The 27,831-nt window shown below is 46.1% G+C and overlaps 1 protein-coding gene across 8 annotated transcripts in view; it reads left to right on the top strand.

Annotated features, from left to right (window-relative positions):
* The window catches only part of AUTS2 (activator of transcription and developmental regulator AUTS2), a 1,064,271-nt gene that overhangs the window by 329,719 nt on the left and 706,721 nt on the right, over window positions 1-27,831 (top strand). The window contains exon 1 of one of the 8 annotated variants that reach the window (XM_082714259.1): window positions 3,401-3,463. The exons of the other annotated variants lie outside the window; for them this stretch is intronic. Coding sequence (XP_082570385.1) covers window positions 3,416-3,463 — 48 coding nt within the window. The 5' untranslated portion in view covers window positions 3,401-3,415. Of the gene's footprint in view, window positions 1-3,400; window positions 3,464-27,831 lie in introns of those variants that run through there. 8 annotated transcript variants of the gene reach the window in all.

Below are 27,831 nucleotides of genomic sequence, written 5' to 3' on the forward strand. Positions count from 1 at the left end.
CAGCAGCTGGAAGTTCCGACGTCCGGTCCAAGAGGCGATGCTCTGCGCTTCCAGCGGACGGTGGCTCTAGGCGGAGGGCGGGAGGCTGTGGGGTGGTGGAAGGTGAGGACGCCAGGTTTGGCTGTTTATCAAGCTCAGTGAGGAACTTTGAGCTACGTTAACTGCTCTGCAAACATGGGCCCATTCTAAGGTCGGTTTGATGAGTCTCGGTGTACAGATGCGGAACTTGAGGCTGAGAGAGAGAGCGACTCCGCGGTGGCACCGGCATGTGGTGTGGCCGGGATGGGCACTGAGGTCCCCCGTCTGTAAAGCTCTCGCGGGCGACCAGTGCCGGTCGCATTACTCTCTCTCGTGATGTGGCTTTTTGCCCTGCCCCTACTGGTTCTCTTCCTTCCCCCTTTAAGGTGCTTGAAGCATCTGCATCTCGAATGACACTCGTCGCCTTTCTGATGTCCCATGAGGCGAGGTGATGCCTTATATTCATGCAAATACTAGATAATTGGGGGATAAGAGAAATCGCAGTTTTATTTTATCTCCCCTTGACTCTCGGAGATTTGTGCTGTGTTACTAATCCTGTCTGTTCCATGATCGCACTGTGTGACCAGACGTGCGTGACACAGTTGTAGCCTTACCGGAGCTCTCAGAACGCACCGTGTGCGGGAGCCTGAAGCTGCTCGGCTGGGCCCGGGGGCCAGGCAGGCTCCGAGTCGCAGCTTCGTCAGCCACAGCCCTGGCGAGACCGCGGTGACGTCACTTCCTCTCTCTGGGCTTCGCTCCTTCTGTGCGGCCTTCCGATCCGGTCACGCCCGCGTGGAGGCACAGCCTTTATCAGGTCGCCAAACGGGTCACATGCAGCGTGTCCTCGTGTGCCTGTTACGTTTAGGTGTTTCGAGGAGGGATGGTTAGTAAAATAGAAATTCATTAAAAAACATTATTAAATTCTTGCATTTTGTGTTTCTTCAATTAATGAATGCCTGCGAAAACTCGGCATGTTACCAAGTGGGGACTTCGTTATTTCTTTTTAATGAAAAGGGGGGCCCCATGCTGAAAGTTAGACTCTGTTGCTTTCCATGAGCTTGTAGGGATTCACTCCGCCTGCCCGTGCGTCTGAATGCTTGATTTCCAGATTCTAGGTGTTGGGAATCGTATGTTATCTTACGTGTCCTCTCCTGCGTGAGCATTGAGATTATGGAAACGGGGAACAGCATAAGCAAGTGCGCTCTGAAAGAGCCAGTCTCCCATAGTCTTGTCGCTGAACACAGGAGGTCTTGCCATCACGTCTGTAGGTCCAGTTGGTCCGAGGTCAGGCGTCTTCCTTCCCTCCCCATTCCCTGTGTCCAGTAAAACCCTGTACGCTTCCCCTTCTCGTTAAATGGGAGCCCTCCCTGCCTTTCTCACCGGCGCGCACAGCTCCTGGAAGTTCTTGTCCTCCTGCCGCTTCCTTCAGGAGCGTGTTGGCGCTCTGCCCCTGCTGAGCTCCCGTGCTCCACTCCAGAGAACCGGGGCTCTGTCGGACCGGTGTTCTAGCTCGCGTAGGTCACGGAACGTTGTCCAGACCGTACAGCGGCCTCCGTGTCCGAAGGGTTCTCAGGGTTGCCCATCGGTGCGTTTACTGAGCTGCTTTGTCCCCTTGGTCGCAGTTCCGTCCTCCCCCACTGAAGGCGGCAACCTTGGCAGACGTGTATCAGGAGCTTACTCTGCTAAAAAAAATGTGCCGAGGCCCTAACGCCCTGTCTCAGCCCCGTCCGTGCCAGGTGGCCCCAGGTGGCCTCCCCGCGTGCCGTCCGTCAGACACCAACTGAGCATCAGCTGTGTGCAGGCACGGGCCCGAGTCCCCGGCGGTGAGCATGACCGAGGGAGGCTGGGACTTGACCGGGGGCGCCGCTGCGTCAGAAGGCGAGGCAGGGGCGCAGATGGACAAAAAGAAGCTTGGGTGAGAAGTGCTCCCCGGGGCGGGGCGGGGGAGAAGTTAGGCATGTGACAGGTGCACGTGACCCAGACTGGGGGACCGCGAAGTGCCGGTCCAGGGGGAGAACAGGACTGGGCGATGCAGTGGGGACGGAAAGGTGTTCCAGGGAGGCGGGCACTGCGTGCCGAAGGTGCAGGGAAGGGACTGAGGTAGCTCAGTTTCTCTGGGACCAGGGTGGAAGCTCGTGATGGAAACTCAGACCCCCGCTTCCCTCTGCGGCGAGGGGGCGCGCCGCGCTCTAGAGAACGTGCTGGAAGTGCGGGTGAAGCTTAGTTATTCGTACTGAGCAAGTCCCTGTTTATTCCCTGGGGGTAGGGCTGTGGCCAGAAGGAGGAGGGACATGCTGACAGACTGTTAAATGCTCTGGGGCTTGCGGCGTGCCTCGTGCCTGACTCGGGGAGTGCACTAGCCCCAGCACGGGGGATGTGGGAGGGCGGGGGGCACCGGCCGAGCCCCGCTCCAGGGTTCCTGCCCCCCATTCTCCATTTCCTCTGTTTCTTGCATCTGGTAAAGGAGATGCTACGATTCTGTTCCACGTTGTTTTCCTTGAACTCTTGAAAAGTTCAATGGGTTAATCGTAGTAAAACAAAAATAAAACACTGCCTTTCCATTTCTGGGGGGAAAAAGCTGTAAGCTGGAAGTGCCAGTCACTCTTGAAGCTGTTGGTTCCTGAGGCTGAGCACCAGGAGCTGTTTTGGCAGCCGTGGAAGGGAAGGGGGTGGCCAGGGAGAGCCCAGAGAGGTCGGGAGGTGTTTCAGCTGGAGGGTTTCCGACGGATTCTTACTCCCTCTGTGCTGAAGACACTGGACTGTTGTTAGTGTTGAAATCGTCCGTAGGCGTGGAGAAAGGTCACTCCCCGATCGTGCCTTAGGGATCGTGGGGTTAACGCCGTGGCAGCCTCCTTTATGGGGACACAGGCTCTTGTCCAGTGACTTTTGGCCAGGTGTGATCCCAGGTGCTGGGATTCAGCCCTCATCCCCGTGGGGGCCCGGGCGGAGGCGGAGCTTGGCCTTCTGGGAGGTTCTGGGAGGGCCAAGGGCCTGCCTCCTGCTTCACTGACCTGTGCCATTGGTGAGGGAGGCCTCTGGAGCCCATGGGAGGAATTCTCTTGTCAGGCGGCCAAGAGAGCCCCGCGGAGGGAGTGAGCGGGCCGGAGGGCCGAGCTGGCAGCCCGAGAGGCGGCCCTGCAGGCGGCTTCCAGCGCAGGAGCCAGTCGGAGGTGCTGGAGGCGCCCAGGGGCGGTGCGGGCGGGAGGCCAGGTCTGAAACAGCCGTTTGCCGGCTCCCTCGGCTCGGCTCCCCCTGCCTCGGAAATAGCCGCGTCCCTTGGAAGCCTGTGCCTGAGACACCGCTTTTTCTTCAGCATCAGACGGTTTTGTTTTGTTTTCTTTTCTTTTCCTTTTTATTTTTTCCATCTTCGTTTCCTCTGAGGGCAGGAGGTGAGACAATGATCAAGTCAAGCTGGTTCTATGTTAAGTTCAAGTACGCAGAGAAGGTAAGTGGGTCTGTCTTCTTCCCCAGGGGAAACCTGCCACCTCCCTCCCGCCTGCCCCTGGGGCCGGGCTGCTCTGGCTTCGGAGGGAAGCGGGTGAGCCCAGGAGTTGTGTTTGTGGGTGTTTCCTCTGGCTTCCCGGGTCTTGGCTGAAACGCAGGCTGTGCTGACAGCCTGACATTGCCACCGGCCTCGGGGAAAGCGTCTTCAGACCTGGGCCCAGCCGCGTTGTTCAGAATCCGGAGAAGGGAATAATGAAGCCGCGTCGGCAGGAAAGCCGGGCGGTGCTGCTCCGGCCAGAACAGTTTCCAGGAGGAGTGTTGGTTAGGAAACTTGATGTGGGTTCTGTCCCGAGACAAACGGACGACCGCTTCCCGTCACCTACAGTTTGCCTAGGCAGGGTTTTGTGTGTTTCCTTTCCGTGGCTCCCTTGACTCATTCTTGGATATAGAAGGGCTTTACGGGTTTGGGTTATAGGAACAGTCCCCATTGTCTTGACAGACGGAATATGAGGCTGTCTCTCTACTGTCCGCTGCGGGGCTGGGGTTACATTTCAGGGAAGGCTGAGTTGGGGTTGCATCTGGGATTCGATATTAGCGTTCGATATTAGTGTTTTAATATATCATTCGGAGGCTCGTGGGGGAAGAAGTATTTGCACTTACTGGGGGGCGATGACCACTGTTTTGGTTCTGGATTCCTAAGTGTCACTGTGTTGGGAATGTGTAGGGTTAGGAATGAGGTTTCCAGGGGGCAACCTAAAATGCCTCCTTTTGGAAATCCTTTCTTCCTGGATCTGCTTGTTGACAGTATCGACATACTTGACTGTAGGATGAGCTGAGACCCTGCAGAAGGGAGCCGTGAGGTAGCAAGACGGGAATTGTGATGACTCTAATCCTACTTCTTACAATTATATGCACAAGCATGCTGAAAAAGCCCTCCTCCATTCTTGTAGTTGAGAAACTAAGGTAGTATGCATAGAGCTCATCTTCCCACTTTTTTCCCCCTGAATGGATCTGTTTCTGCTGTACTTTTATGACAGCAAAATTACTTGTTTTTTACCCATGTATGTGTATATTAATCAAAATGTATAGGATTTTTACTTAAAAAGAGCCATCCCGCATTTTGTTTTTTATTTATTTAAGTAGACTCCATGCCCAGCACGGAGCTCAGTGTGGGGCTTGAACTCGCAACCCTGAGATCGTGACCCGAGCTGAGATCAAGAGTCAGACGCACAGCCGACTGAGCCACCCAGACCCCATCCTTCATTTTACACCATTTACATTGTTAACTTTTAAAATGATTATAACTAAAATACTAGAAGCAGGAAAGGTAGCATTTTGGGTTAGTGATTCCCCAGTGGATCACTTTCCTCGGAGCAGCCTATTCTCCGTTACTGACTGTTACGAGTTTGGATAAAACTGTATTCTACGTCCTGAACCTTTTCCTTTCACCTTGAATGTCTTACCCTAGAAATGTGAAACTCCCGGTGAAGTAATGTTAAAAAGAGGGAAAACACTTAAACGAATGATCTTCATAAAAAGGAAAAGGTGGGGGCATTAAATTAATTGCTTCATCTGCACGACCGTACGACCATTCCTTTACCGACCAGACAAGGGAGGATGCGTTCTTACAGCGAGACACCTGTGTATCCTGAAGCTTAATGTAAGGCTCCGTAGCTGATTGAAGACTATCTTGCTTTTATTAGGGATGGGGGGGAAGAGGAACAGAAAAATTTGTCTTGTTTTTGACGTGCTTATGATGCTCTAGATCTCTGCAGTTCTCAGTGCAACTTTTGCTCTTTTGTTCCTTCTCAATGATTATTTTTTTTTAAACTTACATTGGAGGTTTTTTGGGTTTTTTTTTTTTTTTCCTCCTCCCCAGAACTCATCAAGATGAGTTTAGTTTCATCTGGAGAGATAAAAATCTTTAGTGTAAACCAAGGGACAGGGATGCTTAAAATTTAAGACAGATTTAAACCCTTCTTTTCCACACTATTCCGAAAAGTGGCTCTTTTTACAGGGCTGTTAATTTGAAATTCCTCCCAGTATTTTTTAAAGGAGGCAAGAAGAAATCTTCCAAATACCAAATGTTTGATATAAACTTGTAATTGTTGCAAAGATATTTCATCTGTGACGTTTGTCCACAATTCTAAGAAAATACATTGTGTGATAGGTTTAAAGGCCAGTCATTTCTTAGTTTTACGTATAAGAAAAAATGATTTTATCAGTCTTAGCAAGAAAAATTAAGAAATTCACATAATGCATTGTTAAAATCATTGGCAACAGGAAAATATTACTTTCCCATGATCGTCAGGATTGTGATCCCTTTCTAAAATTTAAGAATATCTATATCTAAAAATAAGATGTGTCTGTGTGTCTGTGTGTGTGTCTGTGTGTGTGTGTGTTTGTACAGTGAAACTTCTTTTACCAGCACCACGTACGCATGCACACTTTTCTGTAATTTTTCCATTTAAATTACTAATGAATTAGCTCTTTTTCAAGGTTTTGTTTGTTTGTTTATATCAGGCAGCAGGAGGCGCAGAGGGAGAGGGAGAGATCGAATCCCAAGCGGACTCTGTGCTAAGCTTGGAGCCTGATGCGGGACTCCATCTCAGGACCCTGAGGTCATGGCCTGAGCCGAAATCAGGAGTCAGTCCCTTAACCCACTGAGCCACCCAGGTGCCCCGAGTTATCTCTTTAATTAGGTTGGTACCTAGCCTCATTTTTTAAAAATTTTTTTAAAAGATTTTATTTATTTATTTGACACAGAGAGATATGTTTTTTGTCCGTTTACTTGTATATCTCTTTGGAGAACTGCCCATTGACTTCCCTTCCCATTTTGTAATTAGGTTATATAATCTTTTTTGCTGTTGTTGAGTTGTAGGAGTTCTTTGTATATTCTGGACCTTAACCGCTGATTTGCATACATTTTATGCTATTTAATAAGTTACCCTTTTGCTCTGTTGATTGTGTTCTGTGATATGCAGAAGCTTTCCAGTTTGATGTAGCCCCATCAAATTTGGTTTTTCCTTCTGCTTTCTGTGCACCTGGTATGAGAAATCATTGTCAGATTCAGTGTCATGAAGCTTTTCCCTTAACATTTTTTTCTAGGAATTTTATAGTTTTAGGGTTTAATGCCTAGGCCTTTAATTCATTTTTTTTTTAAAGATTTTATTTATTTATTTGACAGACAGAGATCACAAGTAGGCAGAGAGGCAGGCAGAGAGAGAGAGAGGGAAGCAGGCTCCCCGCTGAGCAGAGAGCCCGATGCGGGACTCGATCCCAGGACCCTGAGATCATGACCTGAGCCGAAGGCAGCGGCTTAACCCACTGAGCCACCCAGGCGCCCCCTTTAATTCATTTTGAGTTAATGTTTGTCTACGGTGTATAATAACAGGCCAGTTTCATTCTTTTTCATGTGGATATCCAGTTCTCTCAGCACAATTTGTCGGAGGGACGGTCTTTTTCCCACTGAGTGGTCTCGGCACCCCTGTCAGAGATCATTTGTCCATATACACAAGGGCTTGTTTCTGGGCTTTCTACGTTGTTCCATTGGTCGGTTTGTCTTTACGCTGGTACCTTATGGTTTCTGATTACTGTAATAAGTTTTGAAATCAGAAAGTGTCAGTCTTCCAAATTTGTTGTATCTCTTTCAAAATTGCTTTGGCTATGGAGTCCCTTGAGATTCCATATAAATTTTAGGATAAATTTGTCTCTTTCCGCTATTCCCTGACAGGCAGTTTTTATTCGGATAGGAATTGCTTTGAATCTGTAGATCTCTTTGGGCAGAATGCAAATCTTAACAATACTAAGTGTTCTGTAAACATTGATGTCTTTACATTTGTTAGTATCTTCTTTAATTTCTTTCACTAATTTTTTATAGTTTTTGAGTTCTTATTTTTTGCTCTTGAATATTGTGGTTTTGAGTTCTTAAATTTTCTCTTGGTCTTTCTTTTTATGTCTTCTGTTTCTTGGCTGAGACTTCTTTGCTGTGGATTTTCTATTTTTTCTTTGGTTTCAAGCATCTTTGTAATTCTTTGCTGAAGCATTTTTATGGTAGGCACTTCAAAATCTTTGTCAGATAATTCTAACATGTCTGTTATCTCAGTGTTGGTGTCTGTCGGTTGCCTTTTTTCATTCAGCTTGAGAGTTTTCGGGTTCTTGATCCAAGGAGTGATACTTATGGATACCTGGATATTTTTTTGACTAAAGGCATACCTCGGAGATAGCACACATCCTGTTCCAGACCCCGACAATGAGGCAAATAATACAATAAAGCAACTCAAATGAGTTTTTTGGGTTTCCCAGTGCGTATAAAAGTTGCATCTTTACTACACTGTCATCTAGTAAGCATGGAGAAGCATCACATCTAAAAAAAAAAAATTGGATACCTACCTTAAAAATAGTTTATGGTTAAAATATGCTAATCATCTTCTGTATTTTCAGTGAGTCATAATCAATGATCGTCACCATGACAAAACTGATAATAATGAAAAAGCTATATTGCAAGAATTACCAAAATCTGACACAGTGACGTGATTGAACAAATGCTTCGGAAAACTGGTGTCGACAGATTTGCCTGACTCAGGGTTGCCACAGACCTTCGGTCTGTTAACAGTGTAGTAAAGGGAAACACGATAAAGCGAGGCGCGCCTGTGTTCTGTCTTGAGACTATGGATCTTATCTAAACATTCTGGGGGAAGTTGGACTTTTCTGACGGCTCTCGGGCAAGAGAACGGTGTTACCCCGCTGAGATGCAAGTCCTGGTTTCCAGCTTGACCTCAGGTTTTCAGTGAAGGGGAGAGGCCCTCCTAGGTCGTGCTGAGTAGAGTCCCAAGCCTCAGCTAGAGGGGGAGTGATGCCTCCTTTCCGCTGCCCTCGAGGCCTGGCCTGATGCCACGGGGAGCAGGGCGGTCTCCGGGCCTCTCGGCGGCGACTCTCACGGTGGCTCTCCTTACACCCCGCAGTGGGGAGAAGTAGGAGGCACGTCTTTACTGTCCCTTGAGGATGTAGGCTTCTCAAGTGGTCTCCACTGCTGTGGAGAAGAGGGAGGAGCCCTTTTCCGGCTGGCAGAGCGGAAGGGTCAGAATCTGGACTCTGGCTTCTCTGATCGCAGCAAGCAGTGGAGACCCCGGAACTCGGGAAAGCCTGGGGCGTGGGTGGGCGTGTAGGCTTCCCACTCGGCTTTGCTGATGGCGAAGTGGGTGTGTGCCAGGTTCTTCTCTGGTGTTTGTCCAAAAGTTGTTTGTGTTACTGGTTTGACACATTTCTGGTCCTTTGTCTAAAGAGAGCTAACTTCACTTGGGGCCTTTTCTGTGTCTGCTGTTGGTGTTTTGGGTTTGTTCTGCCTTCATGGTTTGGGATATTTGAGGCAACAATCAACACTGAAAACAAAAATCCTCGGAACCCCCCCCATCTCCTTTTTTGGCTCCCCAACTTTCTAACTGGTCTGCCTTCTCTTAACTTCTCAGAACATCGATATATATCTCCTCATCTGCAACGTCCAGGGTTTTGAGTTGCACGTTGTGTGAGTAACGGGAAGAGTACGTCTCTTTCATGGTCCCAGAAGTGAAAGTCCCCTGACATGCTTTGTAAAAAGTGATTAAATTAAAAAATAAATAAAAAGTGATTGCCATAACATTCTTAAGTGCTTGCGTTACGTAGGACCTGGTGGTGGGTGCTCGAAAGAGGGTGATAGCTGTTTTATTATCTTCTCTGTGTTTCTCCCACTTGGACTTGAAATGTCCTCGTACTTCGCTCGTCTTCGCTAGAAGCAGCTGCACTGCAGGTTTTCCTTTGTACAAGTTGTATTACCAGTAACACACATTTCCTTTGTACAAGTTGTATTACCAGTAACACACATTTCCTTTGCACAAGTTGTATTACCAGTAACACACATTTCCTTTGTACAAGTTGTATTACCAGTAACACACATTTCCTTTGTACAGGTTATATTACCAGTTACACACATCTGCATCTTCCCCCTCTTCAACCCTTCCATCAAGATACAGATGCCTAAAAATCATCATCATCTTGGCTGTATTTTTTCTTTTCCCAAGCAATTCTGACAAAGCATTTTAGTAATACAATTGGAATCATTAATTCTTGTTTTGTTAAAAACTGGTCGCTATCTTAGACAGAAAGAGCCTAGGGTAGGAAGTGATGGGTGTTGCTTCTTAAAACATTTGTCAATGAGGTGTTGCGTTGGGTGGGGGACAATGAACACACTTGTTGGTTTCTTTGGAAAGAGGTGTTTTGAGTAACTGCTCTGACATTATTATAGATACTATTTGACCCCATTGGCTGCCCTCCTCAGAACCTTATGCATCTGTCTGTGAGTTTAAAGTGTGTTCCGTAACTCTCTCCTTAACTTCAGAGTTAATTTGAAATCTGTTTGTGTCGTGTGTTTGGAAATTCGCAAAATCATGGTGACTGTACCTAAACTTTTAGTGTTTTCTAGAATTTTATTGGTTTCTTCTGTTAGAGTGAAGCACTAAATTTGTATCAGAAAACTAGTTTTTGAAATTTGAAAGGAGTGTGAAGCGTGGAAGGGGCTATGGGGAGCAGGGACTGGGAATCGCCTTATTCTCACCTGCTAGGCCGTCGAGTTTGGACACGGCAGAACCTTGTTTCTTCCGCTCTCACTCTTCTCTTTGAGACCAGAAGAACTCGTTCCTTACATTAGGCTACATCATAAATTTTGCTGCAAGCTTAGAGTGGACTCATTTCACTGGGAAGACTGCTCATAGTTTTGACAGCTCAAGTAAAAACCCTGAAGGACAAGCAACTGCTCAGAAGTGCCAAGGGCTTCGTTTGCAATGGAAGGATTTCAAATCCGGTCATTCTGTTTGAGTAAGTATGAGGAAGTAATGGAAACCCTGTTTCAGACGGTGAATTTGAAGACGGTGTTTTACCAGTGTGCTCTGGAGGAGAAGATACAGCTCATGTGAATCAGAAGCCCAATTCCAGGTTGCCTTATTGGAATGAGAGGAGGACCTCAGCCCGTGGTAGTCAGATGGTAATGAAAAGTACACAGGACATCAGATGTGACTTCATGGAGCATTGTCACCCTGTGTGGCCCTGAGTGCGGTGGGCGTCCTTTTCAGTAGGCTGTCCTAGCTCCTTGTTAAAAGGCTGGCTGCTGTACCCTTGCAGCGGAAGATGGCTTAAACAGGGATAAACGTTCATATATTGGCTTTGTTCTTCAGATCACATTTTTGCCCTTTTCTGACCTTGTTTGAGAGCACTTGGAATAACTGTATTACAGTTGTTTATTGTGTGGTTTTGCAAGTATAAATGAGAGAATTAATGAATTTAGCTTCCTCAGTGGGAGGTGTTTGCTCTGTGCATGTGAAAGCTAAGCCCTTTTCTCTTCTCTTCCCCACCAGGGTCCCAGCAACCTTCCCCTTGTCCTATCACCAGGTTTTTAAGACTCACTGTTCCCTCGGCTGCCTTCCTAGAATGTTATTATGTACACGTAACGTAGTTGGAGGAATTCCGCAATGTTCTAGAAAGAACAGGATCGATCAGATTTATTCAGGGAGGACAAAAGAACTTTCCTGAAAGTACAGAAATAATGTTCCTTCTTCACTTTGCTGTAAATGATAGATCTTACCTGTAGATATTTGTGAGAAAAAAAAAGCATTCAAGTCCCATTTATTTTTTGTGTTAGGCCAAATTGGATCTGGTTCTATTACTTTTGGTGGTGGTGGTTGGTAGGCTACTTAGCTGACATAATCAGTTCCATAGCATGTTTATAAATTAAAAACAAGTTACCTAAAATTTGAAATCATTAAAAGAAAAAAGCTTATATTTAAATACATTATTTTATAGTAAGACATGTGATTATGCTTTTCTCACTGATTTCTTGGTGTAGAGCAGAGATTCGCATTGGGTGTGCATTGGGGAGCTTTAAAATTTGGGGAGTTTTAAGACAAATAGATTTTAGGTATCAGACCTAGAAATTCTGATTAAATCGATCTGAAAGTGCAGCCTTGGCACCGTGTTTTGTTTTTTTGTTTTTTTAAGATCCCTTGGGACTTGAAAGTGTGCAGTGGGGGTTACTTTGAGGACGGCACCACTGATCAGTCTTCTAACTGTTCTTTCTGGACTAAACCAGATTCCTGGTGCTTTGACCACGGTTGCCTATGAGGGTGCCCTAAAACTGTCGGTACGATTTAGATGTACTTGAGTAACATGAGGAAAGACTCTTTTTAGATTCCCTTCCCAGTCCTGCCTGGTTGCCTCCCATTTAACTTGACAACAGTTTACTTTTTAAGCAGCTCTGTTTATAGTATTCGGCTTAATTTTTATGGAAGCACTATCTCACTTTCATTTTACACTCCTCTTTGGTTTACACGGTATTTAATTAAATAATAAACAAAACCAGCATAAACAGATTTTGCAACAGTTTACTTTCAGTGATTGTATGATGCACAGCGTTCAGTGGCTGTGAATTGTTCAGAGTGTTTTACAAAGGCGATGAGGCCTACAGTCCATGTAGCTCGTGTTGAGTGAAAGTCAGTTAAGAGATCATTTTTATTTGTTTATTTAAAAGATTTTATTTATTTGAGTGAGAGAGAGAGAGCAGGGAGGAAGGTCAGAGCAAGAAGAAGAAACAGGCTCCCTGCTGAGCACGGAGCCCGATGTGGGGCTCAATCCCAGGACCCCGGGATCATGACCTGAGCTGAAAGTAGAGGCTTAACCCACTGAGCCACCCAGCCACCTCAAAAGATCATTTGTTGTAAAAGATATGTGGTTTGCTTGGTTTTAGGTCAGTTAATATTCACCTATAAGAGGGGCGCCTGGGTGGCTCAGTGGTTTGGGCTGCTGCCTTTGGCTCGGGTCATGATCTCGGGGTCCTGGGATCAAGCCCCGCATCGGGCTCCCTGCTCCGCAGGAAGCCTGCTTCCCTCTCTCTCTCTCTCTGCCTGCCTCTCTGCCTACTTGTGATCTCCGTCTTTCAAATAAATAAATAAAATTAAAAAAAAAATATTCACCTATAAGAGGGTGTGGGATGTGTTTCATTTTTAGTCTGTAAGTGAATATATTAAGTGCAGGTTTTGTTTCTTATTTCATCTTTAATTTCTTATTCAGGACTTTGGGTTGATGAATGTCTGTTGGCACTACTGAGTGCGTACAGACACAGTCAGTATCATCACTGTTAGCTCACGAGTGAGACCTTCTTGCCTGTGGTTCTATCCTCAGTCGTAACCATCTGAATGGTACGCGTGCGCCCACTTACACGCCGTCACCCTGAGCAGTCTTGAACTGAGCCCTTCGAGTGTCACGTGTCTTGAAATACACTTCATATTGGATTTGTGAATAAACTGTGGGAAAGCTTAAGACTGAATTTCAGGTATTAATAAACACTGTTTCCTCCTCATAAGACATTCTAGTAGACATTAAATCCATAGTCTGTCCTTAGTAGACTGATGTGACTTGGATTCATCAAGATACGTATGTTCCTGTCTTACCACTTGGTATGTGCACATCTGGAGATGTTTATTCTCAGTCCTCCTTGGTAATTGCATTCGCACTTAGTGTGTTTTACTTTCTTTTAGTTCGCTAATCACGAGGTTTTGTTCTAATTCTGCTTAGCTACCTGCTCTCGTTAATCTGGCGTATTTCTGTGTGTCTTGTTTTCAGTTCATCTTATGCGTTCCTTGAGGACGAGAAATCCGGTCTTCTCTGGTGCACTGTCTACAGCACAGAAACACAGTTTCATCTGAATTAATTTATTGATGTAGTCAGAGGATATTAGGTCTCTGCTTTGTGTGAGGACAGAATACCAGGCCTTACGAGAATGGGTCCCAGGAACATTTTGGTTGGCTTTCTTTCCTGGGGTGGGAAGACACGGGTGTATGAGCATCTGCGTGCCAGTGCCATGGTCCGCGCTTTTCCTTTGTGGCTGCTCTTAGATTATCTTTCAGGAAAGCTGAGTCGCTTGGCGCAGTGAATGCTGAAGGGAGTGCATGCCTTCCCTCTCAGGGGACGTGAGCAGTGTTTGACACCGCCGTAAAATCCTCGGCTGTGGCTTTCTCTAATGGAGAATTTGTCTAAGAGCGATGACAAGAACAAGGCAGGCTTTGTGTGCTCCCCCCCTCCACCCCTTTCTTTTCCTTTTTCCTTTCTTCTCTCCCTCCTGCTCCAGGCTGCCCGTAAAAATGTGGATTATTTTTCGAGGCCTCTGGCGTATGCATGTGTGAGTCTCAGAGAAAAACAAAAGACAAAAGCAAGGCAACACTTACCTATGGGGATCCATCCCCCACAGGTAAAATGAAGAAAAATTACGTGAATGAGTTTGCTTCTGTTCAGCCGCTTGTACTCACGCACTGAACCAAACAAGTTGTCGGAGACAAAGCCTAGGTCTTGGCGTGGGATGACCCAGTGGTGGGCCGTTTCCTGACCCAGTGGAGGACTCAGCTGTGCTATGTTCTTGACAGAGATGAAAGGCTTCAGAGGGAATTAGAAGGGCTATAATTTGGGAACTGTACTGAGTTCGTTCTTGGTAGAGTTTTGAGAGCTTCATTATACTGACTGTCATTCAGCAAGAAACAAGGGAAGACTTTAATATTCAGCTAGATTCTCTAGTGGATTGTGGAGCCGAGGAGCTATTTAGTCCAGCCTCTTCCATCGGCAGCTGAGGGCGGTCAGCCTCGAATCACACTTTGGCACTAGTGGCCGAAAGTGTAGACCTTCGCTATAAAATTTGTTTACTCTGCTGGAAACCATTCATGGTTTTTTTTGGTGTGTGTGTGTGTGTGTGTGTGTGTGTGTGTGTGTGTTTAAGATTTTATTTATTTGAGAGAGACACAGAGAATGAGATTGAGCACAAGCAAGGTGAGGGGCAGAGGGAGAAGGCTAGGCGGGGAGCCGGACTCAGGGCTGATGCCTGATGCTGGCTCAGTCTTGGGACCCTGCGATCATGACTGGAGCCGAGGGCAGGCGCTTAACAGACTGAGCCACCCAGGCTCCCCAGGAAACCAGTAGTGTAATGACTCGAACCTTTTCTTTCCTTTGGCACTAATTTTTCTTTTTTCTTAGTTAAGAGAAAAGTGGTTATAATCCTAGCATTGGCACAAGTTTTAGTTTTTGCGAATTCCTTTCTAGTATCAGCCCTTACTTACACTTCGTGACTGTCTCTACAAATTTTATATTTTCTTTTTTGTGCTTACTACAACATTCTTTCTAATATTTCTGTGTACTACTTGTCAGAATTCTTTTGGGTTTTCATTACGATCTACTAAATTATTGCCCCGTTGTTGAGCTTTTACACAGAGTCCCTGTTTCTTGCCATGGAGGAGAAAGGCACGGGACACAGTGTGGTGGGTGTAGCTTTTCATTCTCTTGAGTTACTTTTTCTCACCATTGCCCTCTGGGAGAGTCGCTTTATTGCAGCAGTGGGAAGCACACGGAGTCTTCCAGAACCCGAAGGAGCACATGCCATGTTTAATGTGTGCGTAGATCGTGTGGTGCGAATGCTCATTCTATTGGAAAATGTTTTGCTCTTTTTGTAGGTTCAAACAACCGATGACTCTTAATGGGGAATTTTTTGATTCCTGTCAGATTGTTACTTCTGGAGAAGATAAAATCATTTTTGTTCATATGGTTGGTTAGTTTTATTAATGTTGGGCAAAATCAGTATATTATTAAAAGGAAACACATCTATAGTTTTGGACAATATAAAATTAAACATAGGTGACCTGCATATCCTGCGGTAATGGGGTTTTTGAAGAGATCTATGCACCACCGTTTACTCAGTCTGTATGAAATGTATATTCAGGGGATATAGTCTTTCTTCCTCTTGGTTCTGGGAATGTAGCAAAAAACCAGACACACTTCACTATAAAATACGGTGATGCATTAAACAGCACAGTTTTCATTTTATGGAGTTTATCTGTTAAACTGTCAGTCTTTTTATCATGTGGAACTATAATATGGTCAAAATGGACAGGATTTGGATCTAATGTTGATTCAGATTGTGTTGTTTTAGCATTTTCTTTTTAAAGAGGTGTGATTTGAAAAGGAAACTTTAGATTTACAAATCTGAGTTCTGAAATGTTTGTGAACATCTAGAATCTTTAGTAAATGTTTATCTCTAGCAAAAAAGTCACTGAGAGTGGCATTAGGAGCGAATATGCATTTCTTTTTGCCTTTTCAACTGAACTATATTATTTTCAAGAAAGACTTATTTTCACTTTGCTTTTTTATACAAATGAGGACAGATACTTTTCCTTGTGCTGACTGTAGTGTGTGGTCCCTCTGAAGGGAATGGTCTGTAGCAACCCCTTCCCTTTCCGGAGGCAATTTGTCGGAAACTGCCGTGGTTGATTACAGGCTCCGTTCCATTCTTCATCACACCAAAGAGCACTTTCTGGAAATCTCGCCACCCCACTGCTCTAATACTCTAATTGTCCCCGGGCTTTGGCAGATGGGTAATCTGGGAGCCGTGGGAGGGAAGGGCTGGTAACCCCGGTCACATGCCGTTGTGGTGAGGTAGTCCGCACGGCACCACAGTCTGCAGGGGATTAAGAAGAATGGCTAGTCGGTGACAGAAGGTTTTGGAAAGGATTTTGCTGGCATTTTTTAAAGAAGAGAAACTGACGGACTAAAAATAACGCTATTCTCCATTCAGCCATGTGTCTGAAACCTTTCGAGAACGTCCCCAAGTACATTTTATCAGATTTATTGAGCTACAGTTGACAAATATCTATACCTAAAATGTGCCGTGGGATGAGTTTATCTATGTACATGTTATGACATAATCATCACGGCGAAGTAACCCACGTGGTTACCGTGTGAGACTGTGTGTGCGACAGGAAGCCTAGTGTGTCCTCCCTGCAGGGTTGAGGTGTGTAGTGTGTAGGTGTGTAGTACTAACCATGCTCGGCACCCTGTCGCTAGACCCTCAGCCCTTCATCGTCTCACCACGGGGCGTTTGTACCCTCGACCAGCACCTCTCCATTTCCTCCGTCCTGACGTCTCCTTGAGACCGTCATTCTACGTGTCTGAGTAACCCCCCCCCCCCCGCCAAACGCATGTAAGTCATAACATACGGTGTTTGTCTTTCTTGGTCCGGCATTATTTCACGTGACTCAGTGCCCTCCAGGTTCATCAATATTGTTGCAAATGACAGAGTGTCCTTTTTTAATGGCTGAGTAATACTCAGCGGTGTGTGTGCACGTGTGTCTCCTGTCGCTTTTATTTGTTCATCCATGGACGGACGCTTCAGTGTTCCCCCGTCTCGGCTTCGTAAGTAATGCTGCAGTGCATCGGGGAGTGCGCATTTTCTCCTTAAGACAATGATTTCTGGGGCGCCTGGGCGGCTCAGTGGGTTAAGCCTCTGCCTTCGGCTCAGGTCATGATCTCAGGGTCCTGGGATCGAGCCCCGCATCGGGCTCTCTGCTCAGCGGGGAGCCTGCTTCCTCCTCTCTCTCTGCCTGCCTCTCTGCCTACTTGTGATCTCTGTCTGTCAAATAAATAAATAAATAAATAAATAAATAAATAATATTAAAAAAAAATAAAAATAAAAAAGACATTGCTTTTTCTCCCTTCCAGGAGATATCCAGAGGTGGGTTTGTAGGCTTGTACAGTAGTCTTATTTTGCATTTTTTTTGGAGAACCTCCATATTGTTTTCCACAATGGCTTCCACGTTCCTTTTGCCACCATCCGTGTACAAGGGTTCCCTTTTCGTCACATGTTTCCTCACATTTGTTAGCTCTAGCTCTTCCTGAAGTTGACATACGATACTGTATTGGTTTCAGCCGTCCAATACAGTGACTGAACATTTGTATATATTAGGGCGCGATCCCGTGATAAATCTAGCTGCCGCCTGTCACCATGACAAAACTGTGACAGTATCCGCCACTGCGCGTCTGTGCTTTCCGTTGGATCCTTGTGTCTTCAGTTTTTTGTAACTGGAAGTTTGTGTCTTTTAATCCGCTTCCCCCATTTTGCCGGTCTCTCTTCCTCCCCAGCTCTCACCTGATTGTCATCTCTATCTGTGAGTCTCCTCCTGTTTTGTGTTCGTTCTTCTGTTTGTGTCTCAGACTCACATATAAGTGAAATCATACGGCAGTTCTTCCTCTGTCTGACATACGTCACGTAGCCTTCATGGGTGGCAGTACTTGTTTCTTTATGGGTGTGTGTGTCTGTGTGTGTGTCTGTCTGTGTGGTCTTTATCCAGTCATCCGTTGATGGGCTCTACGTTGCTTCCGTCTTGGGGCTGTTGTAAATAATGCTGCGGTAAACACGGGGGAGCATTTTTTTTTTTTTTTTTTGAATCAGTATTTTAGTTTTCTTTGGGTTAACACCCAGATGTGAAATCACTGGGTCGTATGGTAATCTGTTTTTAATTTTTTGAGATACCTGCTTACTGTTTTTCGTGGGGCTGCGCCATCTTACAGTTCCACCAACCGTGCGGGAAGGTTCCCTTCTCTCAGCATCCTTGGCAACTTGTCTTTTGTTTTTTCGATAATAGCCATTCTGTCAGGCGTGAGGTGAGAGCTCCTTGTGGTTCTGATTTGCACTTTCCTGATGGTGAGTGATGGGGAGCATCTTTTCATGTGTCTTTTGTTTATCTGTATGTCATCTTTGGGGAAATGTTTATTCAGGTCCTCTTCTCATATTTTAACCTGACTTTTTATCTGAGTTGTGTGAGTTTTGTATGTATTTTGGATATTAACCCCTTACATATTATATCATTTGAGAATGTCTAATCCCATTCAGTAGGTTGTCTTTTTGTTCTGTTGATGGTTTTCTTTGCTGTGCAAAAGTTTTTTAATTTGATGCAGTCCTATCAATTTTTTTTACTTTTGTTGCCCTTGCCTTAGGAGACAGCCAAAAGAATATTACTTAAACTAGGGTCCACAAGCTTACTGCCTGTATTTTTTTCTATGAGTTTTGTGGTTTCTTGTCTTCTATTTAAATTTTTAATTCACTTTTAGTTTATTTTTGTATATGATGTAAGATAGTGGGCCAGTTTTCCTTTCCTCTAAGATCAGGAATAGGACAAGGAAGCATGCTTACTGGTTTTATTTGACATGGTATTGGAAGTCCCAACCACAGTAGTCAGACAAGGAAAGATAATAAGAGGCATCCGATTTGGAAAAGAAGTAAAGCTGTCATTGTTTACAGATGAAATGTACTATTATAGAGAGATCCCTAAACTCTACCCAAAAACTTTTGGAACTAATAAGTGAATTCAGTGAAGCTGCAGGTTACAAAATTAATAGACAGGAATCTGTTGAATTCCTGTACAGTAATAATGAACTATCAGAAAGAGAAGTTAAGGGGCACCTGGGTGGCTCCGTTGGCTGAGCATCTGGCTCGTGATTTCTCAAGTCCTGATCTCAGGGTCGTGAGATCGAGCCCCCGTGGGGCCCTGCTCTGAGCATGGAGCCTGTTTGAAGTCCTGTCTCTCCCTCCGCCCCTCCCCACCCCACGCTCTGTTATTCCTCCCCCAAAAAAGAAAAATTCAGAAAACAATCCACTTATAATTACATCAGAAAAACTGAAATACGGAGGAATAAGTTTAACCGAGGAGGTGAACGCCGAGCCCTCTGAAAACTGTAATGTGCAGAGTAAAGGAATCCAAGACGGACACTAAGGAATGGAAAACTAGCTGCTGCTCTTGGATTGGAGGAATGGATGTTGTTAAATTGTTCATGATACCCCAAATCATCTCTAGGTCCAGTGCGATCCCTCTAAAAATCCCAAACGCCTTTTTCACAGAACGAGAACAAATAATCCTAAAATTTGTATGGAACCAAAAAGGCAGTGGTGGCCAAAGCAATCCTGAGAAAGAACAAAGCTGAGGCACCCGACTCCTTGATTTTAGGCCGTGCAGCAGGGTCACAGCAACCAGCACAGCGCTTACTGGCACAAAACGGACGCACAGACCCGGGGCCCAGAGGGCCCAGAGAGAAGCTCGTGTCTGTCCTGTCGCGTCCTCGTCAACAAAGGAGACAAGAATCTACAGTGAAGCAGAGACCGTCTCAAGGCTTTTTGCCAATCATCATCCTAACAGGTGTGCAGTGATTACCTCGTTTTGGTTTTGATTTGCATTTCCCTCACTAATTAGCAGTATTGGGTACCTTTTAACGTACCTGTTGGCCAGTTCTGTGTCTTTGGCAAATTGCCTGTTCAGATCCTTTTAATCATACGGTTTGTGTACGAGTGTGTGTGTGTTACCGTTGAGTTGCATGTGGCCGTTACGTATTTTAGGTAGCTGCTCCCTCTCAGGGGTGATAGGAAGTAAACGAGACCTTCCTTTGTGGCTGCTTTTCCCCTTGCTTTGCAGAAGCTGCTGACTTTGATGTAGTCCTGCTTGTCCGTTTTTGCTTTTGTGGCCTTTGCTTTGGGGTCATATCTAAGAAAGTCATTGTCAACACCAGTGTTAAGGGTCGTTCCCTCTTTGTTTTTTTATAGGAGTTTTAGGGTTTCAGCGCTCCCACTTAAGTCTTTGATTTTGCGAGTGCTGTGAGGTAGGGTTCCGGTCTCATCCATCTGCGTGTGGATAACTAGGTTTCCCAGCATTAATGGAGGGATTATGCTTTTTCCATTTTAAGTTTTTCAGTCCTTGTCAAAGTTTAGTTGACTATATATGCATGGATTCATTTCTGAGTTCTCTAGCTTGTTCTGTGGGTCGTGGTGTTTTTTTTGATGCCAATACTTCAGTTTTACAGTAGAGTTGAAATCGGAAATGTGACACCTCTATGCGCTTCTCGCTCAGGGTTCCCCTGCCTGGGGCCTTTCATTGTTCTGTATTAAACTGAGGATTTTTTTCTTCTACTTCTCCGAAAAATGCCAGTGGGATTTTAATAGGGATTATGTAAAATCTGTGGATTACTTTTCAGTAGTTTGGACATCTTCACAATATTGTTTTACTCCCAAGAACATGGCATATCTTTGTGTGTATTTGTGTCTTCTTCAGCTTCTTTTATCAGTGTGGTACAGTTTTGGTTTATAGACCTCTTGTTTGGTTAAATTTATTTCCAACTATTTGTTTTTTTTCCTGCTATTGTGAGTGAGATAGCTCTCCTAATTTCTATCCCAAATAGTTTGTTGAGTGTGAAATGGAACTGATTTTTTTGTTGATTTTGTGTCCTGAAACTTTGCTGAATCTGTTCATTGTTATTAGTCGTTAGTTTTTTGATGTAGTCTTTACAGTTTTTTATATGTAAGATCATGTCATCTGTAGATGCACAATTTTACTTTATCCTTTTTAATTGGATTCCTTTCATAGATTTTCTTGCTTAATTGCTCTACTTGGGACTTTCAAAACTATGTCAGATAGAAGTGACCAGGGGGCATCCTGTCTTGTTTTTGAGTCTCAGTGGAAGAGTGTTTCGTTTTTCTCACTCTTGAGAATGGTGTTAGCTGTGGCTTTATTATGTTGAAGGACATTCCCTCCATACCTAATGTGTTCAGAGGCTTTCTTGTTATAGGATGTTCAGTTTTGTCAGATGCATTTTCTGTATCTGTTGAGATGGTCGTGCGATTTTTGTCCTTCATCCTATTAATGTGTGTCACGTTTATTGATTTGTGTATGTGGATCATCCTTGCGTCCCTGGAAAAAATGCCACAAGTTCATGGTGTATGCGTATCAGGGATATTGGTCTGTGATTTTCTTTTCTTGTAGTGTCTTCTCTGACTTTGGAATCAGGATAGTGTGGACGACAAAAAAGAAAGTGGGACGTGTTCCCTCCTTTTCAGTATTTTAGATGAGTTTTGAGAAGCGTTGGCTTTCTCACATGTGTTTTGGAATTCCCCAGCGAAGCCATCTTGACGTGGACTTTTGGGTTTTAGATTTTGAGATTTTTTTTTTTTTAGTTGATTCACTCTCCTGAGTAGTTCTAGATCTACTTAGATTTCTATTTCTTCATGATTTAGTTTTGGTGATTTATATATTTCTAGGAACTTATCCATTTTTTCTAAGCCCATTTGATGGCTTGTAATTGTTCATGGTAGTCTCTGTGATATGAGGCTCCTGTTTCACCTCTGAATTTTATTTATTTGAGTCATCTCTCTTTCTCACTTATTCTAGCTGCATATTGGTCGGTTCTGTTTCTCTTTTCCAAACTCAGCTCTTGGTTTCACTGATCTTCTTTCCTATTTTTCTCTGTTTTTATTTCTTCACTTATCTTTGTTTTTCTTTCTTTCTGGTAATTTTTGGTTTAATTTTTTATTTCTGCTGCAGTTCTTTGGGGGTGTAAAGTAAGGTTTGAGATCTTTATTCCTAATATGTGTGTAAGGTTTGAGATCTTTATTCCTCATGTGTGCATTCATTAATATAAGCTTCTCTCTTAAAACTGATTTGCTGCATCTCATAAACTTTGCTGGGCTTCCACTTTCGTGTGTCTCAGGATACACTTTTCGATTTCTTCGGTCCATTGACTGTTCAGGAGTCCACATTATTTGTGATTTCCCACCTTCTGTCTGTTACTGATTTTTATTTTCATAGCATCATGGGCAGAAAAAATACTTGATACGATTTCAGTTTCTGTAAATTTGTTAAGACACGTTTTGTTTCCTATCATAAGATCTCTATTAGAAAGAGTTTCGTTGTGTGTATGAGAAAAGTGGGTATTCTGTGCTGTTGGGTAGAGTATTTTATACATGTCTCAGAGGTCTATTTGGTCCCAAGTTAGTATATTTTTTAAGATTTCATTTGAGAGAGAGAGAGAGCCTGAACACAAGCACGGGGAGGAGCAGAGGGAGAGAGAGAAGCAGACCCCTCGCTGAGAAGGGGGTCCGACCTGAGCTGGAACCCGACATGGAGCTCGATCCCAGGACCCTGGGAGCATCACCTGGGCTGAAGGCAGAGGCTTAACCCACTGAGCCACGCAGATGCCCCTAAAGTCTAGTATTTTCTTATTCATTTTCAGCATGACCGGCCGAGTGTTGAATCTGGGTGTTGTGGGCTCCACCGACACTGTGCCGCCATGCGTCGAGGCCTTGAGATGTGTTCATGTGTGCTGTGTCCTTGCTCCCCTCTTGGCTGCATGTTGATTTATAACTGTTACATCCTCCGGGCAACTGCAACCCACTGTCATTATATAACGATCTTCTCTTTTCTTACATTTTTTTGAGTTAAAAGCCTGTCGTCTGGTACAAGCGGAGCTATGCCTGCTCTCTGGTGTTTCATTTGCATCGAATATCTTTCTCCATACTTCCGGTCTCGGCCTGTTTATGTCCTTAAAGCTAAAATGGGTTTCTTGTTGGCAGTGCATACTGGTGCTTTTTAAAAATTTTTCAAGATTTTATTTATTTAAGAGAGGGAGAGGAACATTATTGTGTTCCTTTGGTGTGTCACATTTCCTTGATTTTTTTTTTTCATGAAAAAATTTTGTGTTTTTGGTTTGTCACAGAGAATGTGTCGGTTCACATCGGTGCATGTGATGGACCAGTTACCTCTTCTGGTCCTTACAGACTCTTTTTGGAGGACGTGTCTTCATTTACTGGTGGCAGATCTGGCTCAGGGGAAGGCTCCGTGGTGCAGTTTCTGTGAAGCTTCGTCGGCCGAGGTCGACATTGACGACGATGGTGGGGTCCCCAGCGGCCGACGCCGCGGGTGTTTGCAGTGCTGGTGAGGGCTCTTGGGGTCTTACGGCAAAGTCTGCCGGAGACCTCCTGCTTGCCTTTCCCCCGATGGAGTGTGTTGGTTGAGTGAATCATCCTCGTGCCGGGTCAGCTTGCAGGTGCCTTTGTCGCCGCGGGGGCACTGGTGCCTGATTGTGGGCCGCTGTGGAGCAGCCACGGAGCCAGGGTCTGGAGCGTGGACGTTTTTTAAGCAGCAGCAGTTCTGGGGTCCGGGCTGCTGGCCCGCACAGAGCAGCTCCCCCGATGCACGTGCACAGGCTGTGGCCCTGTGGCCTGGGGTGTGGGTGCACGTGGAGCAGCCACAGCTTTGGAGTCCCAGGCGTGTCTGGTTGGTGAGGGGCGCCCTGGTCCTGGGGCAGCTCCTTCCGGGGGCTGCACAGGACCGTGTCCGTCTCTCGGGGTCACAGCTGTCGTGAGGGCTGCTGAGGTCTGCAGCGCCCTAGGCTGCCGGCGTGTTCTGCACAGCAAGCCGCTGGGGACCACGATGGCCCCCGTTATGTGGCTGGTGCTGAGATGCTCCGCTGTCTCCTTTGTGGCTGGTCATCTGATGTCTCACCAAGCACATCTCCCAGCAGTTTTTTTTTTTCCCTCCACTGTGTTGCTGTAGTTTCTCAGTTGGACTCTTGAGCCCAAATGGGAATATTTTCATTCATGGAGAGTTTTGTGATGGTCTTTCGTTTGTTTGTTCTCCCGGGGCGGGGCAGGCGGCTGCTACTGTGCCACGGCCGGCATCTCCTCGTCTGCCGTCGGGCTGACGTCACGCCCCGCGTGCACTTGGCGCGTGTCCACAGAGTGCCGTGTTTCCCTGTACCTCACACTTGTCTGGGTACTTCGGGAGCGGCGCGGGGCCAGGGCTGGCAGCTGTCTGTCTCCGTCATTCTGCCCGTTTCTGTACTTTCACTTCTCACTGGTCCCGGAAATCGCTCCGAGCATAGGCAGCGACGTGGAGACACCGTGTTCACGTTCTCGTAGCGGTGACGGTCTTTTCATTCCGTTCGTGTCACCCGGTATCATCCGCGGAAACGTAGGTCGCATCTTAGCATTCTTCTGCTCAGGAGCCTCTAGGACTTCTCAGTTCACTGAGAATAAAGTGCCAAGGCTTGCTCATGGCCCGTGAGGTTCTCAGTGACTCCTGTCCTGCTCTCGTCCCTTTGTCCTTCCCGGCCTCCAGGAGACCTTCCCCGGCCTGCCTTTAGTTCTTGGACATGTTCACGTGACTTTGGTTTCTCTGCCACAGGGACTCACCTGGGGGGAGGGGTTCCATCCTGCCTTGATTCAGACCTTACCCTTCAGGGTCATCCTCTCTGATCTCTGTCGGTCTTTCTCAGAGTTTCCTTAATAGCGCTTACCACCGTCTGGAAAGATCTCCTTGTACCTGTAGTTACTTATGCATTTAGAGTTTTCGGGTGGGGAGGTCTGGCATTTCTCCCTGAAAGTACGTTCAGGAAGAGCAGGCCCTTGCGGGTGCTCGCTGTTACCCGTCAGCACCTGGTAGGATGCCTCGTGCACGTCGAGGGCTGTGTTAGTGAATAAAAAAAATTAAGTTAGATTCAGTTCTACAAACTGTTTTTTATAATCTGGACTTGTTGGTTGGAATTCTTGCTAGCAGTCCAGCGTGCATGGAGAAGTTATCTTGCTGATCACAGGCCTCCTTCCTCCCACCGCTGATGGCCTCTCTTGGTAGTAAAGCCAGTTGCCAGGTCAGAACTTTATTGATTTTGGCCAAAGGCCATTGCAAACTTTCCAGTATTACTAAGGGTCTCTAGGCCTCCCTCCTTGACTAAGAGTGTGTTCCTGGCTTGGAGAACTAAGTTTTCTAAAAATCAAATACATACCAATATTAGTATTTTGTCGTTTTCTGAGTAGTTTTCCAGGTTTGCTTTGAGAACTTAGTTATTACCAGATCAAATAAATAATAGTTCCTTCAAATTTTACTCTAATTTTTCTGGGCATGGTCATATGTGAGATTCTGATTTCAAAGTAGGAAATAAGTTAGTAAGCAGATACCTGGTTAATTTTGGGTTACGTCCGACTCAAATATGCTGAGTAGCCCTTTCCCAACCTTTTATAAAAATTCTCTTAGATTTAATGAGTTATACCTTAGAGTTGCAGAAGCAGTAGGTCTGAGGTTCAGAAAGTCTGAAGATAAGATTTGAACACCTGCCCTTGGACCGTGTTCTTCTGGATTCACAAGCATCTTGTTGAGATGAGAAGGTGGAGCGCTTTCAGTCTGTAAGTGTTAAAGCCATTTCTTATCACGCCATCATTTCTCCCAGATGGATTAAAGCATCTTACAGCTATTTATAAAAGAGTGATTTGATACCGTGATTCAGTTCACGTGGCAGTCCTAGGACTTGGGGTCCCTGGCCGGAGCAAACTGGATTCAATGAAGAGGGGACGGGGACAGCTGTTCCGGGTCAAGGAGACTCAAGGGACACGGCTGTCGGAGAGAGCATTGGGGGTTCTGACTGAGTCCTTGTTGAGGGCAGTGCTATAAAGGTCATTGGGGGACAACTGGAAGTATGAAAGTTGGACTGTAGTAGAGGATGACAGTGAGTGACCCTCAGACTGTGTGAGTGTGTCAGTGATACTGTGGTCATGAACGACCCTCAGACTGTGTCAGTGATACTGTGGTCATGAACGACCCTCAGACTGTGTCAGTGATACTGTGGTCATGAACGACCCTCAGACTGTGTCAGTGATACTGTGGTCATGAACGACCCTCAGACTGTGTCAGTGTGTCCGTGATACTGTGGTCATGAAGGACCCTCAGACTGTGTCAGTGTGTCAGTGATACTGTGGTCATGAACGACCCTCAGACTGTGTCAGTGTGTCAGTGATACTGTGGTCATGAAGGACCCCCAGACTGTGTCAGTGTGTCAGTGATACTGTGGTCATGAAGGACCCTCAGACTGTGTCGGTGTATCAGTGATACTGTGGTCATGAAGGACCCTCAGACTGTGTGAGTGTGTCAGTGATACTGTGGTCATGAAGGACGGTGTCCTTGTTTTTAATTCATGCTGGAGTGAAGGGGTGAAATGCCAGTTCTCATTTGTTCTCAGACGGTTCAACAAGATGTGTCGTGTGTGTGTGTGTGTGTGTGTGTGTGCGCACGCGTGTGTGTGTGTGTGTGTAGAAGGTGTGGAGCAGGGACAGAAGGGGAGGGAGATGGGGAAGGAGGGGCGGTGACAGGACGGGCACGTCGGAGAAAATGTTAGTTTTGTGACAAAATATTACAAGGAGTGAATCTGAGTGAAAAGTGTATGGGGATTCATTGCTCTCTTTTGACTTCTGTGGATTTAACATTTTTATAGTAGGACATGGAGAGGAAATACAATGAAGTGTGGAAAACTAGTGATGCTTGAAAGGTTGATTGATTGGTGATTTTAGAGGGGGCGAGCACGAGCAGCAGGGGTGGAGGGAGACGGAGGGAGACTCTCAAGCCGCCTCCATGCTGGGCACGGAGCCGGGTGCAGGACTCGATCTCACGACCCTGAGATCACCACCTGAGCCGAAACCAGGAGTCGGACGCCTAACGGACGGAGCCTGTGCCTATGGCCGTGACAGTTCGGGGTGATTTTTCGTCACTTCTGCACTCTGCGGACAGCTGTTGGCTGTTTGCAAAGCGAGTCCGTTCTCATCTTATGTCAGGACCGATCTCGTCCAGCGGGTGCATTTGGGCTCTGCTAGTCGAACCCGCTCAGAGACCAGTTGTGCGGACACAAGTGTCCTCCTTCCTTGGTGAGGTCGAGAGCGGCAGGTGCAGTGCGGGCCGCAGCCCATCCGTCATCCCGGGCGTTGCCGGGTCCCTGCTGGCAGACGCATCTGGAACTCGCTGTGCGTGTCTAGGGAGGGGCACTTTGTTCGCCACTTTGTTCAGTGTTACCCTCCGTACGTAGGATGTCGAGTAGTTGACGAGCTTTAAGATACCTGGTTCATCTTCTTACTGTGCCAGGCGGTACCTTGCTTCCAACGGGGAAGGTAAGTGTCGTCACTCTGCTTTAAACCAAGAAGACTTCTGGGGGTTTGGGGAAGGATGAGGGAGACGCGGACGACGAATCATTACGTGAGGGTGGCTTTGCGCGCGACCGCGGCCTCGCTGCAGCTGCCTGACCTTGGTGCCGGCTGCAGGGGCCTGGGGGTGCCGCTTGAGAGGTTGGTGACTCTTGTTGACATGAAGAAGGATACGTGCTCTTTACTGAGACTTTCCCCTCAGAATTGGTGGTCTCCCTTGTCCAACAGTCTTCTCTTCGTGACCCATTTTCTTCCACGAGACAGTTAGAAAACCTAAAATGGTGAGTTTAGGGGCGCCTGTGTGGCTCAGTCAGTCGAGTGTTTGCCTTCGGGTCAGGTCATGATCCTGGCGTCCCGGGACTCGGTGTCCTGGGATCGAGTCCCACGTCGGGCTCCCTGCTTCAGGAGCACCCTCTCCCTTTGCCCCTCCCCACCTGCTCATGCTCTCTCTGTCAAGTAAATATATAAAATCTTTTAAAAAAACAAAAAGGTGAGTTTAGAGCTCTTCGCGCCGAGTCTTGTCTCGTTCAGGAGAGAGTGAGACGTGGCCAGGGCGTCGTAGCCGGCCGGTGCTGGCCCCGGATCCCTGCTCGTTTTGCTGGCCTCTGCAGTGTGTCATGTGGTCGTTTCCACAAGAGGATGAGCTTCTCCCAACCTGTGTGTGTATTTGTTTATGTACGGAAGAGCGAGTAACGTTTTATGCCAAGTGTCACGATCTCTTATTGCTCGTTGAGTTCTTGTTTTATGTGCCA

Source organism: Mustela nivalis, assembly GCF_964662115.1.
Source record: "Mustela nivalis genome assembly, chromosome: 19".
Taxonomy (NCBI): domain Eukaryota; kingdom Metazoa; phylum Chordata; class Mammalia; order Carnivora; family Mustelidae; genus Mustela; species Mustela nivalis.